This window comes from Protobothrops mucrosquamatus, unplaced genomic scaffold (genome assembly GCF_001527695.2).
Source record: "Protobothrops mucrosquamatus isolate PMUCROS unplaced genomic scaffold, P.Mucros_1.0 scaffold_151, whole genome shotgun sequence".
Classification (NCBI taxonomy): domain Eukaryota; kingdom Metazoa; phylum Chordata; class Lepidosauria; order Squamata; family Viperidae; genus Protobothrops; species Protobothrops mucrosquamatus.
This window is the reverse complement of record NW_015386227.1, coordinates 438,049-457,023: the sequence shown is the minus strand read 5'-3', so window position 1 is coordinate 457,023 and position 18,975 is coordinate 438,049. Positions and strand designations below refer to the sequence as shown.

Here is an 18,975-nt window from a genome sequence, read left to right as displayed (position 1 = left end):
AAGATTCCTGTGTGGTGATGCTGTCAAGGTGTGGTGTGGAATGGCTCATACCGGGACATTCTTGGCTTATGGCTTCTTCTTCGCCTCCCAGGTCTGAAGCAAAGGTTTTAAAGCAAAAGCCAACCCTAAAAGCTATCGCGGCAGGCTGAGTAAGACAGCAATCAAGAATGCTCACTCACTGATCCAAGCTGGGACTAAACAATCCTAAAACAGTGGAACACTCTGAGACACTCTGCTCTTTGCCCTCAGTTTTCAACAATTCATTGCCAACCAGATAATGTGCACACGAATCTGTCTTTCTTCTGGTTAGAAAAGAAGTTTCTTTATCAGAGTTCCCCAACCTTTTCGGCTCTGTGGACTGGGTGAGGGAGGGAGAAGGGATGGTTCCGCAAGCACGGAGTTCCATTTGTGTGAGCGGCGGGCGCGCGTACCCGTCCCTCATGCAAATTGAGCGCATGTGCGTGCACTCACCAACCGCTCACATGGCCTGGTTTGGAAAGGCTCAAGGCACGGTAGTGGGCAGCAGGCCAAGGTTGGGGACCCCTGCTCTATATGCTTAAAGTTTCCCCACCGCTACTGGCATGTGATCAGATTTGTCTGAATCCAAGAATGGGAACCCATCATAATTCTGGGCCTCTGAGACATTCCAGTCTTGATCCAGCTGTGGAGTACTGTGAAGCCTTTTGTGGCATCTATATGCTATGCGGGAAAAGACTGGGAAAATAAATCTTGGATTCAACAACTGAGAGATCTGCTTTTCTGTCATATTGATCCTTCCCATCAGATCCCACCGATTAGCCCTTACCACTCTTGGAGTTGGAGAATTTGTAGATGGTAAGACCATTTGCTTCATGATATATCACTGGCGCTCTCTCATCTTGAGTAGTGAGTAGCACGATGGTTTTTTTTTCTGAATTTCATAAACTAATTGATCTAGCAATTGATTTATTTTATGAAAAAAAACACTGAGTTAATCCTTTATAATTGCACCATATCCCACAAATCAGCCCGACCATAGCTATAGAATTACTTGAAAATACCTATTCCTTTTTGATGAAAAAAAATCAACATATCTCTTTGAAATTTGACGTGGGTGCTTTCATTGGGAATATAATTTATATATTTTATTACCTTCTGTTCCAAAACAACATTATGGACATTAAAAAAATTATAACTTTAAAAAGCTGCACAGATATTGTGTGCGTGTGTCTGTGTGTGTGTGTTTGTGTGCGACGCATGCCTTCAAGTCAATCCCTGCATTTTTCTTAGGAAGATTTCAAAAGTGGTTTGCCATTGTCTCCGTTTCTACAGCTGAGAGAGAGTGACTGTCCCAAGATCACCCAGCTGAGGTAGAACTAAGGCTCACTGTCGCCTGTTTTCTAGCCTACCGCATTAATCACTATACCAGGGGTAGGCAACCTTGACTCTTTTATGACTCGTGGACTTCAACTCTCAGAATTCCTGAGCCAGCGAGTCATAAAAGAGCCAAGGTTGCCTACCCCTGCACTATACCAAACTGGCTCTCTACTAACTTTTACATGCTTATAAAAAAGTCCCTCCCTTGCCGAATTTTAAGAGATCGCTTTTTCCAAATCACAAATTTCAGGATTCAGTTCAGATTATGCTATATGTACATAGTGATCTAGATTAAGCAATGTCATTTCTGGTGCTCGGGATCAGGTAGAATCAGGCCTTCTGGATCTAAAGAATGCTGCTTTCCCTATTCAGTGACTTTCATGATCATCTGTTTAACAGATCTCCAGCTTAATTGCAGGCATTCCTTAATTTACGACAGTTTGTTTAGTGACAATTCAAAGTTACCATGGCTTTGAAAAGAGTTGATATGATCATTTTTTGCTTCTACAACATTTTGGAACCTTAACCTACCTTTGTTTCCTTGTTCCAATTTTTAAAAATATTTTGGCTTGGTATTTCTGTGGCCAAGGCAGTATTTGCACAGACTTTTTAAAAATAAGAAAATTATTCTTAAGCATTTGAAAATACAATTATACTTTTAATACTGCTTGGTTTAGTTTGGTTCCCTTCAATGCATTCAATTTTAGGTTGTTAGATTATATTTAATTTTTAATCATGACGGTGTTATAACAGGAGAGCTTAACCTCCAAAATTAATAAAAAAATTCCCCTTTCCTAAACTTCCTGCCAAATCAATTTGCTCCGAGTGATTCCTGAGTTGATAAACCTCTGTCAACTTTCCCCTTTCCATTGCCTTCCTTGCCCCATTAAAGCTAGCTATTGAATCTGTTCCCTCTTATTTCCTTTTTGTAGTCACCTAGAAAATCCCTGTCATTCCTGCACATCATCACCTGGATATGCCTTCTGATCTTATGTGTAATCCCAAGCCTAACACAGCGCGTCTGAATGCTTTCTGCATTAGGACACGACTCAGCCGCCATGCAGGTTTGATTAGCAAGAGCTGCTTTTGTCTAAAACAAGTTCTGTGAAGAAACAAGCCGTTTATTTCCTAAATGGGCAAATAACCATGAAGGTGCTTTGAAGTGTGCAGCAGCGCAGACATTCAGTTCCTTGAGGGCACATGCCCCATCACACAAAAGTTCTTTGTTCTTAGGGTAGACAAAGAAACATAATAGTGTGACAGAATCCTTACAACAAAGTAAGACCTGAACCATTAAAAGGCACGTGTGTGTATTATATGACCAGGGTTACGGTATCTATAATCCATGAATATATTTTACATTCACACATACAAAAATGTGGATACAAATACAGCAGGGATTTCTCTGAGGACGGAAAAACCACACCTGCAGATGCAAAAGTATTATTCTAAGACATTTGCAGATAGTAGGATTATGCAAAACTCATTATTTGGAAAAGAATCATTCCAGAGAATCAGGATCTGGCTGTTCTCAGGAAGACTTCTGGAAACCTCTGGACTGGTCCTGGCAAACGTCATTCAAGAAAAGCCTTAGCATAGTCCGGAGAGGGAATGGAATGTTCTAGATTGCTCTGGAACATTGTGTTTCTCAACTGATGAGTTTTATGTATCCCCAGTAGATAGTGATTCACAGACACGCCAGAATTAAATTTTTAAAAAATATAATGGCAAAAAATCTAATAAAATGCTAGAGTTCAAAGTAAGAATCTCACAAAATGTCAGGCAAGAATACCAACATCTAATTAAATTTTAGAATGAAATATAAGAATTTGAGGATAACCTGGTTTTGATTTTTGTTCATAATCTGCTGCTCAATCCCTAAAAACACTCAAGCCCTGAAACGTTTGTTGTTAGCTGCGAAATCGTATTCGACCCATCGCGACCCCATGGACTCCAGAAGATGGTAGAGGACAGGAAGGCCTGGAGGAAAGTTGTCTATGGGGTTGCGATGGGTCGGACACGACTTTGCAACTAACAACAACTCCTAAATTAGATTGCTGATACTCAGTATTCAGGACCAGTTTCTAGGTTCCAAATTCTTCCCTTCCGAATGTTATGTGAACTTTTTTCTTCCAAAATTCTACTTAGCAGAACCAGAATTCTAGTAAATGCCAGAATAGATTCTGGAAGCCTGAGAACCCTCATGAGCAAACATTTCAGGAAAAGCAGCGTGTTTCTCTTTGCCACATGGATGGAGTTTGACAAGAGGCCTAAGCCAGTGCACTCACACCCACCCCTGGACCTGATGTGTAATAAAATACGAGACTGTGATTGAGCATGCATATGCTGATTCTCCTCTCCTGTGTCCTTCAAACAGGCTGGCCCTGGTCAAATGCTGAGCCCAGCATATTGCCCTCAATCTTTCCCAGCATTAGGCTCTTCTCCAGTGAGTCCTACCATCTTCTGGAGTCCATTTAAGCTCATGCCTACTGCTTCAGTGACTCCATCCAGCCACCTCACTCTGTTGTCCCCTTCTTCTATTGCCCTCAATCTTTCCCAGCATTAGGCTCTTCTCCAGGGAGTCCTTCCTTCTCATTAGGTGGCCAAAGTACTTGAGTTTCAACTTCAGGATCTGGCCTTCTAAAGAGCAGTCGGGGTTGATCTCCTCTAGGACTGACCGGTTTGATCGCCTTGCAGTCCAGGGGACTCGCAGGAGTCTTCTCCAGCACCATAGTTCAAAGGCCTCAATTCTTTTGCGCTTAGCCTTTCTTATGGCCCAACTTTCACAGCCATACATTGCAACTGGAAAAACCATGGCCTTGACTATACGTATTAACTATAGTAAGCAATCAGAAATTCTAATCTGGTAATCCATTAGTAGAGCATGCCATTATTGAGGGAATGGACTGAATTTTCCCTCCAACATCAGGGCTTTGCATACCCCAGATCTGCTCCTAAGGCAAAGGAAGAATTGAGAAATCAGGAAGGTTCCTCACTGTGTCATGCAAAATGTTTCAAATTTGAACATTTCAAATGCAAATTAGTCTCTTTCAAGCTGTTCTCACACATATAGATCTATTTCAAGCTTGGAATACTTCTGGAGTAGTAAGAATACTAGAATGGTGTCAGTAAACACCACTGTTTTGAACACAAAAGCAAGTGCCTGGAACTCAAAACATTTAGAAAGGGGCGTTGTCTTACCTGAATGCCTTTTCTCAGCATGACGATGGAGAATCCACACTAGATGGGTTGATCCTTGTCTTCCTGCCCAGAGACCAAGTCAATCAACCCTTTGCCACACCTCTTCCCTTGGACCAGGAGACCCAGTCTCGACTTGGTCTTCGCCTGTAGGAGACGTGGTTAAGTTTGGCTCAGTCTTTAGGCAGAGACAACGATCAGGTCGTATTTTTCCTTTTTTTACCTTCTTTTCCATCTATTGTGGCTTCTCCATCTATTGTAGCTGTGTTTTAAAGCGCAGCGTCATCGCCTACCCTGGTTCTACAATCTTAAATGGATAGGTTGTTTTGCAAATGAGGATGATCTGTAACTTTTATCATGGTTTGTTTCTTCTTGCTCTCTGAGACCTAAAAGAGCCACCAAAGTCACAGCCAGAAGGAATTTTAATTCCCCTAATGCAGAAGGGGAGAAGACTCCTCAGCTCCTCTTGACATTCCCCAGAGCAGCAAGATATCTTTTGGTGCTAACGGAAAATGCAGAGAAGTTTTTCTGAGATGAGAAAAAGACCTTGTACCTCTTTCTCAGAATGGGTTCAGTTGGAGGAGAGGTGGCAATAAAGGTTCTTCTGAAGAAGCGTCCCTGTTCCCCATCCCCAACTCATACCCTAGCAGCTTCTGCTTGGGAGTCTCTCAAACTACCTGGACTTTTTCGAAAGAGAGAAAACAGTTTTTTCCCAACCCAAAGTGTCAGTGATGCTTCCTAGGACTAGGAAGAAACTTCTAACTACCATGACTGCATACTCATTCCCAATGTTTTTTTTTGTTTAAAAAAAAAAAGGTGCCGGAACTCACAAATGTCATACAACCCGCCTTGCCTACCCTACAAGGTTCCACCCAAAAAAGGTGCCGGAACTCCGTTCTGGGCGTTCTATGACAAAAAAAGCTCTGCTCATTCCAATGAGAGATGTTTATGGAGATTCTCAATCAACCGAGTCACTAGTGCCCCAAAGGCGCTTTTCCAAAAGGCAACTGGACTTTCTTGGTTAACCAAGAAAGTCCAGTTGCCTTTTGGAAAAGCACCTTTGGGGATTCCGATGAGAGGGCATCAGATTGGAAGGAGACTGAAGAGATGGCTGAATATATGCCATTTCCGGTTCTCCTATGAGCCATACATTTTTACTGGCTGCAAAATCTTTCACATCATAGATAAGAGATCTAATCCTAACTGCCCAGCATCAGCCTTCTGAACTCTTCTCAAGTCTATATATAATAAATTCTCAAGTATGGACAAAAAGGATTTCATGTAGTTCTTTGCGCAATAAAATATTTTGTGTAGCATTTTATTTAGCTTTCTTTAAAAGCTATATCCCTACTTTAGAATTACATTTAATGAGAAGCTGACTATTATAAGTGTCAAACATGTCTTTTTTTTTTTAAGGATTCCCAGAGTGCTTAGAGAACATCTATGATTTTTAAAATTAATCTCTCTTATCAAGATCTCTCTAACATTGACTCTTTCTGGACGCAATTGCCTCTGTTTAATATGTTTCATAACACTTCATGTTTGGACACATCATTTTATGGGCAAATGCATACCAACAAATAAATACTAAGCCCTTTTCTTGAGTATAATCTAGTAAAAAAAAAACTTCCCCAGATTCACAACTTTATTCTACAAATATTTATTTAAAACATTTTAATGAAATTTCTACAATAAGTTTGATTTACAGTAAGTTTCTACAAGCCTTCAGATTTACAGTCTAAAAGATATGATCCAGAAGAGAAAGAATTGGGAAGGAGAAGGACAAAAAAGTGAATTATCTCAAGATCATAGTCATTTGGATTCAAAATAAATTGTACAAGACGATCGAGGTTTGGAAGACGTTCTGGTCCAATAATGCAGATTCATTTAGAGTCAATAAAGATAATTAATATACAGGAAACTGAATGTGCAACAAAGGAGTCAACACCTCATACCACTTTCCAACAGCAGACATTTTGTGACAGAACCTGGCCCCACCCCATCTAGCATTCCTTCAGATCAGCCCTTTGCTCCTGGCTTTTAGAAAACTTGGCAAAAACCTGGGTGTTCCATCAACTTTCAGGGGCTGGGTTATTGTGATTACCTCTCAGTTCAATGGATTGGGCTTGTTATTATTGTCACTGTATTCATGACTCCTTGCTTCATAGGAATACTATGTAGTTGTTTTTAGATAAGTAATATATTTTTAATCCCAATTATGCATTGAGGAGTTGCACACTGCTCAGAGTTGATAGATCAGCCTGTAACCTGTGTAAACAAACAAAACACACAAATTCCTAATATTGGCAGAAATCCCTAATTGTTGTTACAGTGCTATGTTAGTCTCCTGAGGTAGTCCAGACAAGAAGCATAACCAGAAGTACTACTCTACCTTCATTGTAAATTTACATTAGCATAATTTTCCAGGACTGAAAGTATTTCTTCCCTCATTTCCTTTCACTCTCCAGAAAACTAAGGAAGGTCCCTTCTTAAACATTTCTCACACCATCTCTACTCTCCCTCCCAAGGTCATTCCTACTTACTGCACAAGGGATTCACTTAAAAAAAAAAATCTCCTTCCCCTTTGGGATTATCCTTTCTCCTTCTTCTGAGAAATGATCACAGCCCAGATGGTGATAACCCACATACAATACCTGTATCAAGGATTTTTATTTATAATCTTTGTTTCCCTGAAGACCAAACTCCACAAAAAAGATATGCTTCAGATTCTCCCTCTCTGAATGTTTGGGGTGAGACACCAGCAATTAATGTCCCATCAAGAGATCTGGCCCCAAACAATTAGAAAAGCTACAAAAACTGCTTTATGATGCAGGGCTCTTGGGCTCCGACTGATTTGTCATCCTTGGCTAATCAGTGATTGTTGGCTGTTATTGTTGATTTCTGTTATTGTTGATTTCTGATAGGATCCAGATACAGGCCCCCATTTCTTTGGAATTAGTGAGCTCTTCTGGAAAATGAAAACATGATGGCTGAGGGGAAGGCTGCCTAGATACAAAATGGTTGCTATAGTGGGCATGTCTGGTCAACCCAACTCTGAATTACCAGAAGGCTGTTAATTATTGGGGCACTGCACACACACCCATTCCTCCCCCCCCCCAATGTTCTTTACCACTGGGGCTGACCTTTGAGTTTTTTCCTCTGGGCCAATAGGCAAAGTTTTAAACAGCCACCCATCCATTTTCTTTTCTAAAAAGGCCTGTGAAGTCTGTGTGGGGTCCAAAAGTGTCATTAAATGAAGATGACGCTAGAGGCTAAACAAGCCCATAAGAGTTAAATATGTACCCAGAGGTTCATCTATGTGACACTGGGTGGTGTTGCTCCATTTCTCCAATATTTTGCACTTAATGCAAAAGCAATGTCGCAGATATATAGGTTAGGTAGACAAGTTTATTTCTAGGAATGCTTAAGAAATTTTATTTTTGCATATTCATATTCAGAGTGAACTAACCCGTATCTTGCAGATTAAAGTGCTAATTAGAAGTTGATCATACCTATTTAAATACCCTATTTTCGAAGGATTAAAAAAGAAAGATGCCAGTTTAATACAGAATAATGGATAACATGAACACATATAGCTTGGAGAAGTATGTGACATAATAGTAAAATCTTAGTTGGATGAGGAGCTTAACTAAATATCTGTTTTTGTGTTCATTTTTTTCCATTGCTAAACAAGCCAGTTGTCAAGTGAGTTTTGCCGCCATTTTACCACCTTTTCGCCAGAGTTAAGTGAATCACTGTAACTGTTCAATGAATCATGTGGTTGTTAAATGAATCTGGCTTCCCCCAGACTTTGCTTGTCGAAAACCAGCTGGGAAGGTTACAAATAATGATCCCAACAACACTAGGACACTGCTAACATGAAAATCATCGGCCACGCTACCACCCGCCACGCTTGTGAATTCATTGAAGCCTGGCACTCCACAAGCAGCTCCATCAACAGACACATCGACCTACAACCAGCCTAGGAACCCCTCAGAATCCAAATCAACCACACAGCCAACCATAGAGATGTTGCAACTATCCTAAGTGTGAAAATGGTCATGAGGTACTTTTTTTCAGTGGATTATAGGAAGAGCTGTACCTCCAAAGCATATGGATGAACAACATAGTACTGTTTCAACCAGTAGATCCTCAAATACAAAATGCCCATGCAACTCAAAATTCATGCACTTAAGCCCTACCTATTACTTTTTAGCAGCTGTGCTCAGTACAAAAGATAAAACATGAAGTAACTTTCCAAAACTTCTGGGTTAAAGAAAAATAATTTTCATAATGAAAAAGGAATAGAGCATTGGGATTTCCTCGCTGGATAACCAAAAACATTGAGATGGTACCATCAAATACTATTTCAGCAATTATGACTACCTTCCCGGGATTGTTTGGAAGACATTATGAAGCAATATTGTTTTCTTGAAGGAAAGGCGGGACATCAATCTGATAACTAATGTAAACAAACTGACACACAAACATTGTTGTGTAATAATCTGTATAATTATATTAATTATATATAATAATATAATATAATAATTTATATAATAAAAAATGTACAATTTGTACATTGGTGTAACACTTAAGATGCTAGGAAACTGTGAGTTCTAATCCTGCCTTAGCCATGAAAGCCAGCTGGGTGTCCTTGGGCCAGTCATTCTCTCTCATCCCCACTGTTGTTGTAGGAATATTGGGTATGTTTGCTACCTTGTGTTGACCATATATAAAAACTGGATAAAATAACAAAATAACAATATCCTGATCTCCCTGAGAAAGAACACAGATTACCAAATTAATGAATATATAAATTAAATAGCATGTTTTGCAATCGCACAGACAACTCACTAAATCAGTTAGGATAAACAAAAAATGTTTGGGTTCTCACAGAAAAAATTGGAACTGCATTTCCTAAACTGTCTTAAAAGCTTTGAAGGCTGGAAACTTTTTAGGCAGAATGAAAGCTGATTTCTCCGAAAGGAAACTATCAAGTGGCCTTAGGGAAGATCCAATCTTTCCATCAAAGTGAATGGATTGCTACTGGTACGATTAGAGTCCAAACAAAGGTTCCTTTCCTATCTCTAAGCTTCTAAGAGAAAAAGCAAGATACCAAAAGCAATCCATTCAAAGCTCCATAAGAATAACCATTTGCTGCATCTTAATTACCCCTGACCGGAGACATCAGAGAAATAACCATTTGGAAGGCAGTGGGTGTGAATAAATAAAGCCAAAGACAACCAAGACTTTCCAAGAATGAATGTATCCTGAGAGAGGCATCAGTTCACATATATTTCTTTTGTGGGCCTATGCTCAAACAATCTTCTTAAACAATGAATAAAACTGAAGAACCTATTCACCATTGTCATTAAATGTACACTCTTTGAACAGTAACCCTTCTTTAATGCAATCTTTAACTTTTTGAAAAGATTATTTAGATTAACACTGAAATGTGGGGACCAATCGCTGTGGGAAATGGCAGAATATATAACAATCTTATGCCATATAATACATCTAAAGAACCACTGAAGAGCAGTACTCTGTAGTTTTAATGTTTCATGGGCCTAGGTGTACACGTTACCCTAAAGCAGAGGTGGGGAACTATGGCCCCTTTATGACTTGTGAACTTCAACTCCCAGCATGGCTGGCTCAGGAATTCTGGGAGTTGAAGACCACAAGTCATAAAAGGACCATAGTTCCCTACTCTTGCCCTAAGGCAGGGGTCTTCGAACTTGGTCCTTTTATGACTTGTGGACTTCAACTCCCAGAATTCCTCAGCCAGCATGCCTGGCTAAGGAATTCTGGGAGTTGAAGTCCACAAGTCATAAAGGGGCTAGGTTTAAAGACCCCCTGCCCTAAGGCATAACATAGTTTCTCTGGCTGTGATGCTACATAGTCAACAACCCATATTAAAATAAACTATGGGTCAAAATAATGTGTAACATATAGACACACAAACACACACAGACACACACAAACATTGAGTGCTTAAATTTCCTTTCTGCTAGCAAGGGTGGTAAAAACAGAACTCAGTGGAGCAAATGGACAAAAAAATCTACACTGTGTATTCTTTTATCTTGGAACAAATTTGAAGGGGAGAAATGATACTGCAAACATTCAGCATTTCTAACTCAAACTGAAGAAAGTTTGACTATGGAAGTTACCTATTAGTTATCACTCATAAAGCTGACAACTCCATCACCATTTCATGTTTATATAAATCATTAGCACATACAAAGTGCTTTACCACTTTTATTTCCTAAAATCTCACAGTGAGAATATAAACAGGGAGATACTAACATCCCTGATAGTTTATTCCTGCAACTTTTCCTTTTCTGCAACTATAAGAAAGTAGAATTTAAAAAATAGGCTCGATATAATCATTTGTTAAAATACTATCTAGCAATGGTAACTTTTGTATAAATACCTTCTTGTATCTAAGCAAATCACTGCAACTTTAATTAATAGCTTCCTCCTTGTAAATACACTAGTTTTTTTGACTTCCAGGACAATGTAAGAAAGAAAATAGTGATACACTAGCTTCTTTTAATTGTTCTGTAAGTTTTGACCTGCAAGAAAATGGAAGACTGTATTACCCTTTTATTCAGATTAGTTTTTTCATTCTTGTCAGAATAGGATTCCTGCACTCTAAAATGAAGTAAATTAAACAGTAATTAAATCTTTCTCCATTGAATGTTGGTAATTTAACAGAGACTGTTCAACGGGCAATACAGTTGTAGATTCATCATTAATCTTTCACCCATATCCATTTGAATTCAATCAAATGGACTGAAAATAGGGAATGTTTTAATTAAAGATACAAGAGGCTTAGAAAATTTGTACTCTTTTGTCCATACCAACTAGATAGGAATGGGCTGTGATTGCACTTTGTTTTACTTTTTTAAAATGCCATAAATACAATAACAAAGTGAAAGAAAAGGAATAACATAAGAAATCTTAAAATGAAATTAAATGAAAATTGTGACGATGTACCATAAAAAGTAAATGAACAAAAAGATGACAATTTCAGAGAAGAGAATGATGAGGAAAATGCCTAATTCAATTCTTCCAAATCTCTTGCCAAGCTGTCTGGGAATGATACTAGTTTTAATCAATAGGTCTAAAAAATGAAAAGTTAAAGAAATGACACCTAGTAAGTGTCAGAGAGAGATTGGGATTCTAAGCTCAATGTTTTACAGTACTTACTAAATAGTACTCACTAGGCACCCCATCTACTCTTCCATCTTTAACATAGATGTTTTACAACAGCCATTTATTACAAATTAAAGAAAGCAGTTACGTGAAGAATGCATCTATAAGATGAAGAAATAAATGCAATGCAACGCTTGGAGAAGAACAGAAAGTGACCAGACCAGTTCACGAACAAATGAAAGGCAAGGCTTGAAAACTGATTAATATTCAACATGCAAAGCATATACAGTGCACATCCCTACTCAGCCATGATGTTTATGAAAATCACTATCTTTCAATCTAGCTTCCCCCGTAGTACTGGTAGTGGTACTTTTGTCTGACAGCAAACAAAATTTCTATATCTAAGCGTAGTAGAAGCATACAACAATTAAGTGAGCACACAAACATTCTTCGAGTTTCTGAAAACAAGCTGAAAAAACAGATACATTTAAGAGCCTTTTAAAAATCGACCCAATTGGACTCTGTGTAGTGCTGTACCTCATTTAATAATAATAATAATAATAATAATAATAATAATAATAATAATAATAATAATAATAATAGTAAAGTTGGAAGGGACCTTGAAGGTCATCTAGTCCAACCCCATGCTCAGGCAGGAAACCCTATACCATTTCAGACAAATGGCTGTCCAGTCTCTTCTTAAAAACTTCCAGTGTTGGAGCATTCACCGCTTCTGGAGGCAGGTTGTTCCACTGGTTAATTGTTCTGTCAGGAAGTTTCTCCTTAGTTCTAGATTGCTTCTCTCCTTGATTAGTTTCCACCCGTTGCTCCTTGTCCTGCCTTCAGGCGCTTTAGAGAATAGCTTGACTCCCTCTTCTTTGTGACAGCCCCTGAGATATTGGAACACCGCTATCATGTCCCCCCTCGTCCTTCTCTTCGTTAAACTAGACATACCCAATTCCAGCAGCCGTTCCTTATATGTTTTAGCCTCCAGTCCCCTAATCATCTTTGTTGCTCTTCTCTGTACTCTTTCTAGAGTCTCAACATCTTTTTTACATCTTTTTTACAAGGACGTCAATTTCAAAAAAGAGTCCAGAGAGAAAAATCTCAAAATATCACATGGCTTTTCCAACAAGTGGGCAAACAGGATGTTGTCCGAAAATGAGAAAGGACAGAGTTGATTCTACAAAAGAGATGCTATCAGCTTAATAACGGGGCAGAGAAGAACCACTTGTTTCGGGTCTTCAAAGCTGAAGAAGTTATACTTTATTGATTTAACTTTATTAAAGCCCTGAAATCCTCTCACAAGCAGATGGTATAAAAAGACATGCCTCGATAATTGAATTACAAACCAAGAATTTTGAATACAGATTTTATCTCAGAGTTTGTTCATATATCTGGAATAGGTAATTTTGCTACTGCCATTAGATAACCTCATGCATTTATTTCAGACTACATCACGATCTACCACTAGATACCAATCCATTGCTTTTTCTTTCAGATGTATACTTGGACAAAGAAGCTAACATCAAACTTCTACATCTTTTAGATCCAATAAGGATATTCCTATATGAAAACCAACCAATCAACCAACAGCTCTATAATTTTATTTTTAGAGTTTTAATTTTAAAACACTTTTTCGGGCCCAAATTGCTTGAGAAATCCAGTCGGGTCCAAATATCTAAATTTCTAGGAAAGACTATTTCCATTCACCAGCAAGGAATAACCAAGTTTGCTTTTAACTACTGATGGATACAGTTTTCCCCAAGCTGTACCATCTGCTTCACTTAGAGGCTAGTTATACATATAGTGGAGTGAATCTGTACCTTGCACTAAGGCATTGTGTAGTTTGTGTGGTTTTAAAATTATGAGGGAAAGGATTATTTAACAACTCACAATTAAGCCATGGTTAAGATCCTTGAGTCAACACATGGTCAAGACTCAGATGGATGCTCAAGTTGTGACTCATGTTGATGCTAATGCCAGACACAGCGGATCCATGGTAAAGCAAGCTGAATGTATAATTTCCACAGCAGAGTAATGAAAGAAACATGTCCACCAAGTTCATTATTAATCTTATTTCACAAAAGGCCAGTGCCATTGATATGCAGGCTGAGATCTCCTCCTTTCCATACAACGGCATACAACGGCATTATTTCTGTTACTTGCATTCAGGTAAACAATGCAAATGGGGGAACCTGTAGTTAAAATAGCTTTTCATAATCTGAGAGGGAGGTTCTACAATCCAGGTACATCGTAAGGGCAATATTGTTCACACAAATGTGGTCATGGATTCAAAATAGAAAGAACCTCAATATGAGACCCGATTCAGAGAAACACAGGATGAAACCCAGAGCTTTCTTAAACTCAAGTTTTGGTGCCTAAGCCAGCACACACCCGTTGGCTACCATTACAATCCTAAACATGCTTTCCCCCCCCCTCTCTCTCTTTCTCCCTCAATTAGGGCAAGAACGGATTTAATTCCAATTTAACTCAATGTAAATTCAAAACAGTTAATGGGATTACTCCCCAGGTATTTGATAATTTCCACTTCTGTAACAAATTACACCTGCAATTTGGTCACAAATTTTGCAAAGGCTCTGGGGATTGCACCTAAAGCTTCTGCTGGCTACCTCTGGCTCTGAAATCAAACAGAAATCCATTGATTTTAATGAAATTTGTTTCTAAAGAGCACCTTTGCGATGGGGAAGTTGAAGTTTTTCAGCTGAAGTAAAAATCTGTATATTGTATCTCAGTGGAGCAAAAGGTACAGCCAAGGAGCTGTCTATCTACAGCCTACCAGCCTTCCCTATTGATGCGGCCAGAGCATGACATGTGGCCTTTTTTTTTTTTTTTAGTAATTTGGAGAGGAAAAGCCAAGGGGCAAAATTGGTGCTTCAAGTTTTGCAGAGACTCCTTCAGATTCACAAGATCCCCAGGGAATGTTAGCTCAGCCCATTTGGAGTGCTGCACTTGACATGCCAGGCAAGCCTGCAACCCTCCAGCCCACAGACTGTGCACTCCTGTTGTAGATCCAAATCACCACCATGCACAGATACCATCAGACTCATTTGCAGAGATGCATCCGTACACCTATATTGTGACACTTCGCCTGATCAAATTCTATTTACATCCAGATATGCATGCCCATATCTTTGCTGTCATACAAATTCAATATTGTAAATACCTAAATGGGATTGCACACCTATTATCATAGTTACACCTGTTCATCAGTGGCACAGAAAGATGAATTTCCTCCATACTTACTGTTGGTAATCTAATTACTAGAAAACCAGCCCTTATACAGGCACAAAATCCATCATTTTAGCCCAAATAAATTCACTTAAGAACACTCTAGAAATAAAACAATATAATGAAGATGTTTTCAAACTCACATATGCCATTTACACATATAATTTGGATCCATGCAGTGGGAAAAGTGAGAAATGTACATCCATATACACAAACCTACAGAAGTAATTGCAACTTTACTTCAAATCTAAAAGATGCCTGGTGATTTATCCTTAAGTGGGCTTTTAGGACACACGAATATGTATGTTCATAACAGTATATGACATACAAAAATCTTCTCTGATCTTTTCAGGCCTACCACCATCCTGTAAGTTCAGCCTGCCTACTTGTATATATTTCCATCATCCAATAAATCAGAATGAGAAAATAAAAAAATGGGACCCAGGTTCAAAAACAGGCAGACAGGGGAAGCACAGGGAGGATAAAAAAGCTAGAAATCCTTCCGCTACCATACCCATCCCAAATATGGACAAACACAATTAATAATCCAAATTTAGCCTGCCTCCTTCTTATCAGGTTCCTACCCATTCTCTTTATTACAGAGGCTTTAATGTGCCCATTCATTGATTGTAAAACTGTCAACTCCTGCTTTTGGCTAGGGAGAGGACACAGAGGAATTTTAAAAAAAGAAAAAAAAAGCAGAAAGAGCCCCTCCCCCTCCTCTCCACTCCCCCCACCCCCACCCCCACCCCCCGTTTCTTTTAAATTCACAACATTGGCATACAAGGTCATTCAGTGAATCAACAATAGAGATAAGCTCTTTAAAATGCTGGAAGTCTTGATTCTCAATTCCTGCCTTTGCACCCCACCTTCCCAACCCCATTGGAGAAGACAACTTAGGTGCCTCAACGCCCTGTACCCACACTAAACCACACTTCTTGCCACAGGGGAAACTAATCCACGCCCCAATCTTCAAGCAAAGCAACCAACCAGGCTAGCCAACCTGCATTTTCCCTAGCTGACAAGGCCTTTCAGGTTTCCAGTGATAGCTTTGCTGGTGGGTGGGGGTGGTCATACAACTCCCACCCCCCCACCCCGGCAAACACATTTGTTACAACTCCCTTACAGCTTCTTACAAGCTGGAGGTTCCATCTTCCTAGGCACACACACTCCTGTCTCCGTTCCTGAGACGTGGGGGGGGGGGAACAGAAAGGGGGGGGGGAGAAGAGGAGCCTTGTTTATGGCACAGGCTGCCTGAGAACACATGGATGCCATAGAAACCACATCCTGGAACCCCACCCTCAAGAACACCCAGTGAGGGGTGGGCTCAGAAGTCGGTCTCACCCTGGAGAGCATCAGGAGAGGGTTAAAAACCAGGCCCTTGGCGTGATTCTGACTTGAAGCCCATGTCTACAATCTCTACTGCGACTTCTTTCCAGAAACAGAGAGACCACCCCCAGTCTCTTGGGGGATCCGTCGCCTCCTTCTTCTTCGCTTCCCCAGGCAAAGTCCTTGAAGCAGGGGTGCTGAGAAGAACGTAGAGACTATCGATGTCTTGAGGAAAGTCAGCAAGTGCTGTGAAATGGGATTTCACTGCCTGTGTTTCGTTCTCCCCGGCTCTTCTGCTTCCACTCCCCCCCCCTTTTTTTTCTTTTTTTTTTTACTCCAGACTGAAACTCGCCCTTGGGAACACTCTGGCCTGAGCAAGAGGGCTAGCCGAATGGGGACAAGGGGGGGTTGGTTTCCACCAAGGGAACGGAGCTACAATCAGCCAACCCCAAAGATTTTGTTTCCCTTTTGAGAAGGCAACCTTCTAATCTCCCCCAAACTGGAAAGACCCTATTTCCTTCATCGCTGCCACCCCCTCCTCCCCTGCGGTACCAGGATATTCGGAAGACTTGGGGGGGGAAACCTTCACAACCCTCCTTTTTTTAACCTACCCTCCCTCTTTAAGCCAAGGACGTTTCCAAGATCTTGGGAAATAGGAAGCGAGGTGGGGGGGGCACGGGGTGGACGGCTTCCTTACCTTCTTGTTGCTCTTGTTGTAGCCAAAAGTGGCAATTCCTGCACGAGGAGGCACAGAAAGAAGCATTTTCGCTTAAATGTTAGAGAGCTTGGAAAGGGAGGGGAGGGGGGAAGAGAAAGAGAGAGACACACACACACTCACACAGAGAGAGAGAAAAAAGAGAGAGAGAGGGAGAGAGAGACAGGGCTTCTGGCTTACGTCACCAAAGCAAGCCAGCTTGGAATCTAGGACTAGGGTGCCTGCATTCCGCCAGGTCCTAATGCCTACACTAGCATCAACCAAGAGAGGTTCCTTCAAAAAGAACTGGAAATTTGGAAAACTAAGTGCAGAAGTTAAACCATAAGCAGCCTTACGTGCCAAAAAGCATTCCTGTCACTGACTCCGGCCTCTGGCTGCCCTAAAAAATAGAACTGTCATATGGCTAAGCTATTTATCAGGTGTCCAACAAACACTGGCAATGCCCCTTTCTTTTCACCACACAGGATGCTATATGCCAATAATTGCCCAAACCACATTTTACGCGACTAATGGACACCCTACACAGATCCAAACTAAAACCTCACACCGGTAGGAGTTTTTGCAGAAGAATAGGCTGCATTCCGGATTTCCTGGGATAACCCATTTCCAATACACTCTTGTGACTTTTGGACCATGCCTTTGTTTCCTGGATAAAACTGATTCCTATGTGTCATTTCTACAATTGAGAGTAAGCAGAGTCCCAGAGTATTTTATTGATTAAAGCCATCACATGTTTTCCAAATTCTAGAACAAGTTTTCTTTTCCTACCTGGGGAAAATCCAAAAAAGTTTACTCTTAACAATCAAGATTCGGAGTCAGAGGAGAGAGGCTGTTCTGTGTTGACTGTGGACCATGCATCGCTCTGGAGGTAGCTTCAGTCTGAAACACAAGCAAGACCACAGTTCTTCATTTATGGGGATAGCTTTCCCTGATGGCCGATAATTTTGCCCTCCCAGTATGCGGAACAATTAAACACTCTTCTGCTACATTCATTGATAAGTTTCAAATGAATTACTCACTCTCTTGTGGAGATGAGGCAAAGAGGCAAGGTAAGATCATGTAATCATACAGAGATACAACTTCCTCTCAGCTCAATTGACCTGAAAACAAATTAAGTAGTTGCCTTTCATGATATTGAACTGTGTTCCACAACTGTATACAGGTAGTCCTCAACTTAAAGCATTTCGTTTAGTGACCGTTTGAAGTTACAACGGCACTAAAAAAAAAAGGGACTTGTGACAGTTTTTCACACTTGTGACCGTTGCAGCATCTCCATGGTCATGGGATTTACATTTGGATGCTTGACAACCGGTTTGTATTTATGATGGTTGCACAGTGTCCCAGGGTCATGTGATCCCCTTCTGCGACCTTCCGACAAGTAAAGTCAAAGGGAAAGCCAGATTCCCGTGTTGCTAATTTAAACAACTGCAGTGGTTCACTGAACAACTGTGGCAAGAAAAGTCACAAAATGGGGCAAAACTCACTTAACAAATTTCTCACTTAGCAACGTACATTTTGGGTTCAGTGATGGTTGTAATTTGAGAACCGCCTGTACTATTGTTTCAGGAGCAAAAAGTAACCTCAATGTACTTGAAAGTTCTGGTTGTAATATATAATTTCTAGACTGCATTCTATAGAAATTAAATTAATATACCTTTCTACACCCATGAGCAAACGGTAACTATGGTACAGGTTATTTACATTGATTTATGACCACAATAGGGACTGGAACTTCTATCATTAAGTGAGTGCGGTGGTTGTTAAATCAATCACACCCAACCGTACATCCTTTTTTGCTGCAGTTTTTAAGCAAATCATGGCAATTATTAAATGAATCACATAGTTATTAAACAAATGTGGCTTCCCCCATTGACTTTGCTTGTTGAAAGCCAGCTAGGAAAGTCGCAAATGGCGATTATTTGACCCTGGAACATTGCAACTGTCACAATACAAGCACCTGAATTTTGATC

At 40.1% G+C, this 18,975-nt stretch overlaps 1 protein-coding gene across 1 annotated transcript in view; it reads right to left on the bottom strand.

Moving 5' to 3' along the window:
• RBMS2 (RNA binding motif single stranded interacting protein 2) overlaps window positions 1–17,086 on the bottom strand; it is a 71,909-nt gene extending 54,823 nt beyond the window's left edge. The window contains exon 1 of the mRNA XM_015819899.1: window positions 16,988–17,086. Coding sequence (XP_015675385.1) covers window positions 16,988–17,053 — 66 coding nt within the window. The 5' untranslated portion in view covers window positions 17,054–17,086. The remainder of the gene's footprint in view (window positions 1–16,987) is intronic.
• Window positions 17,087–18,975: the final 1,889 nt, after the last annotated feature.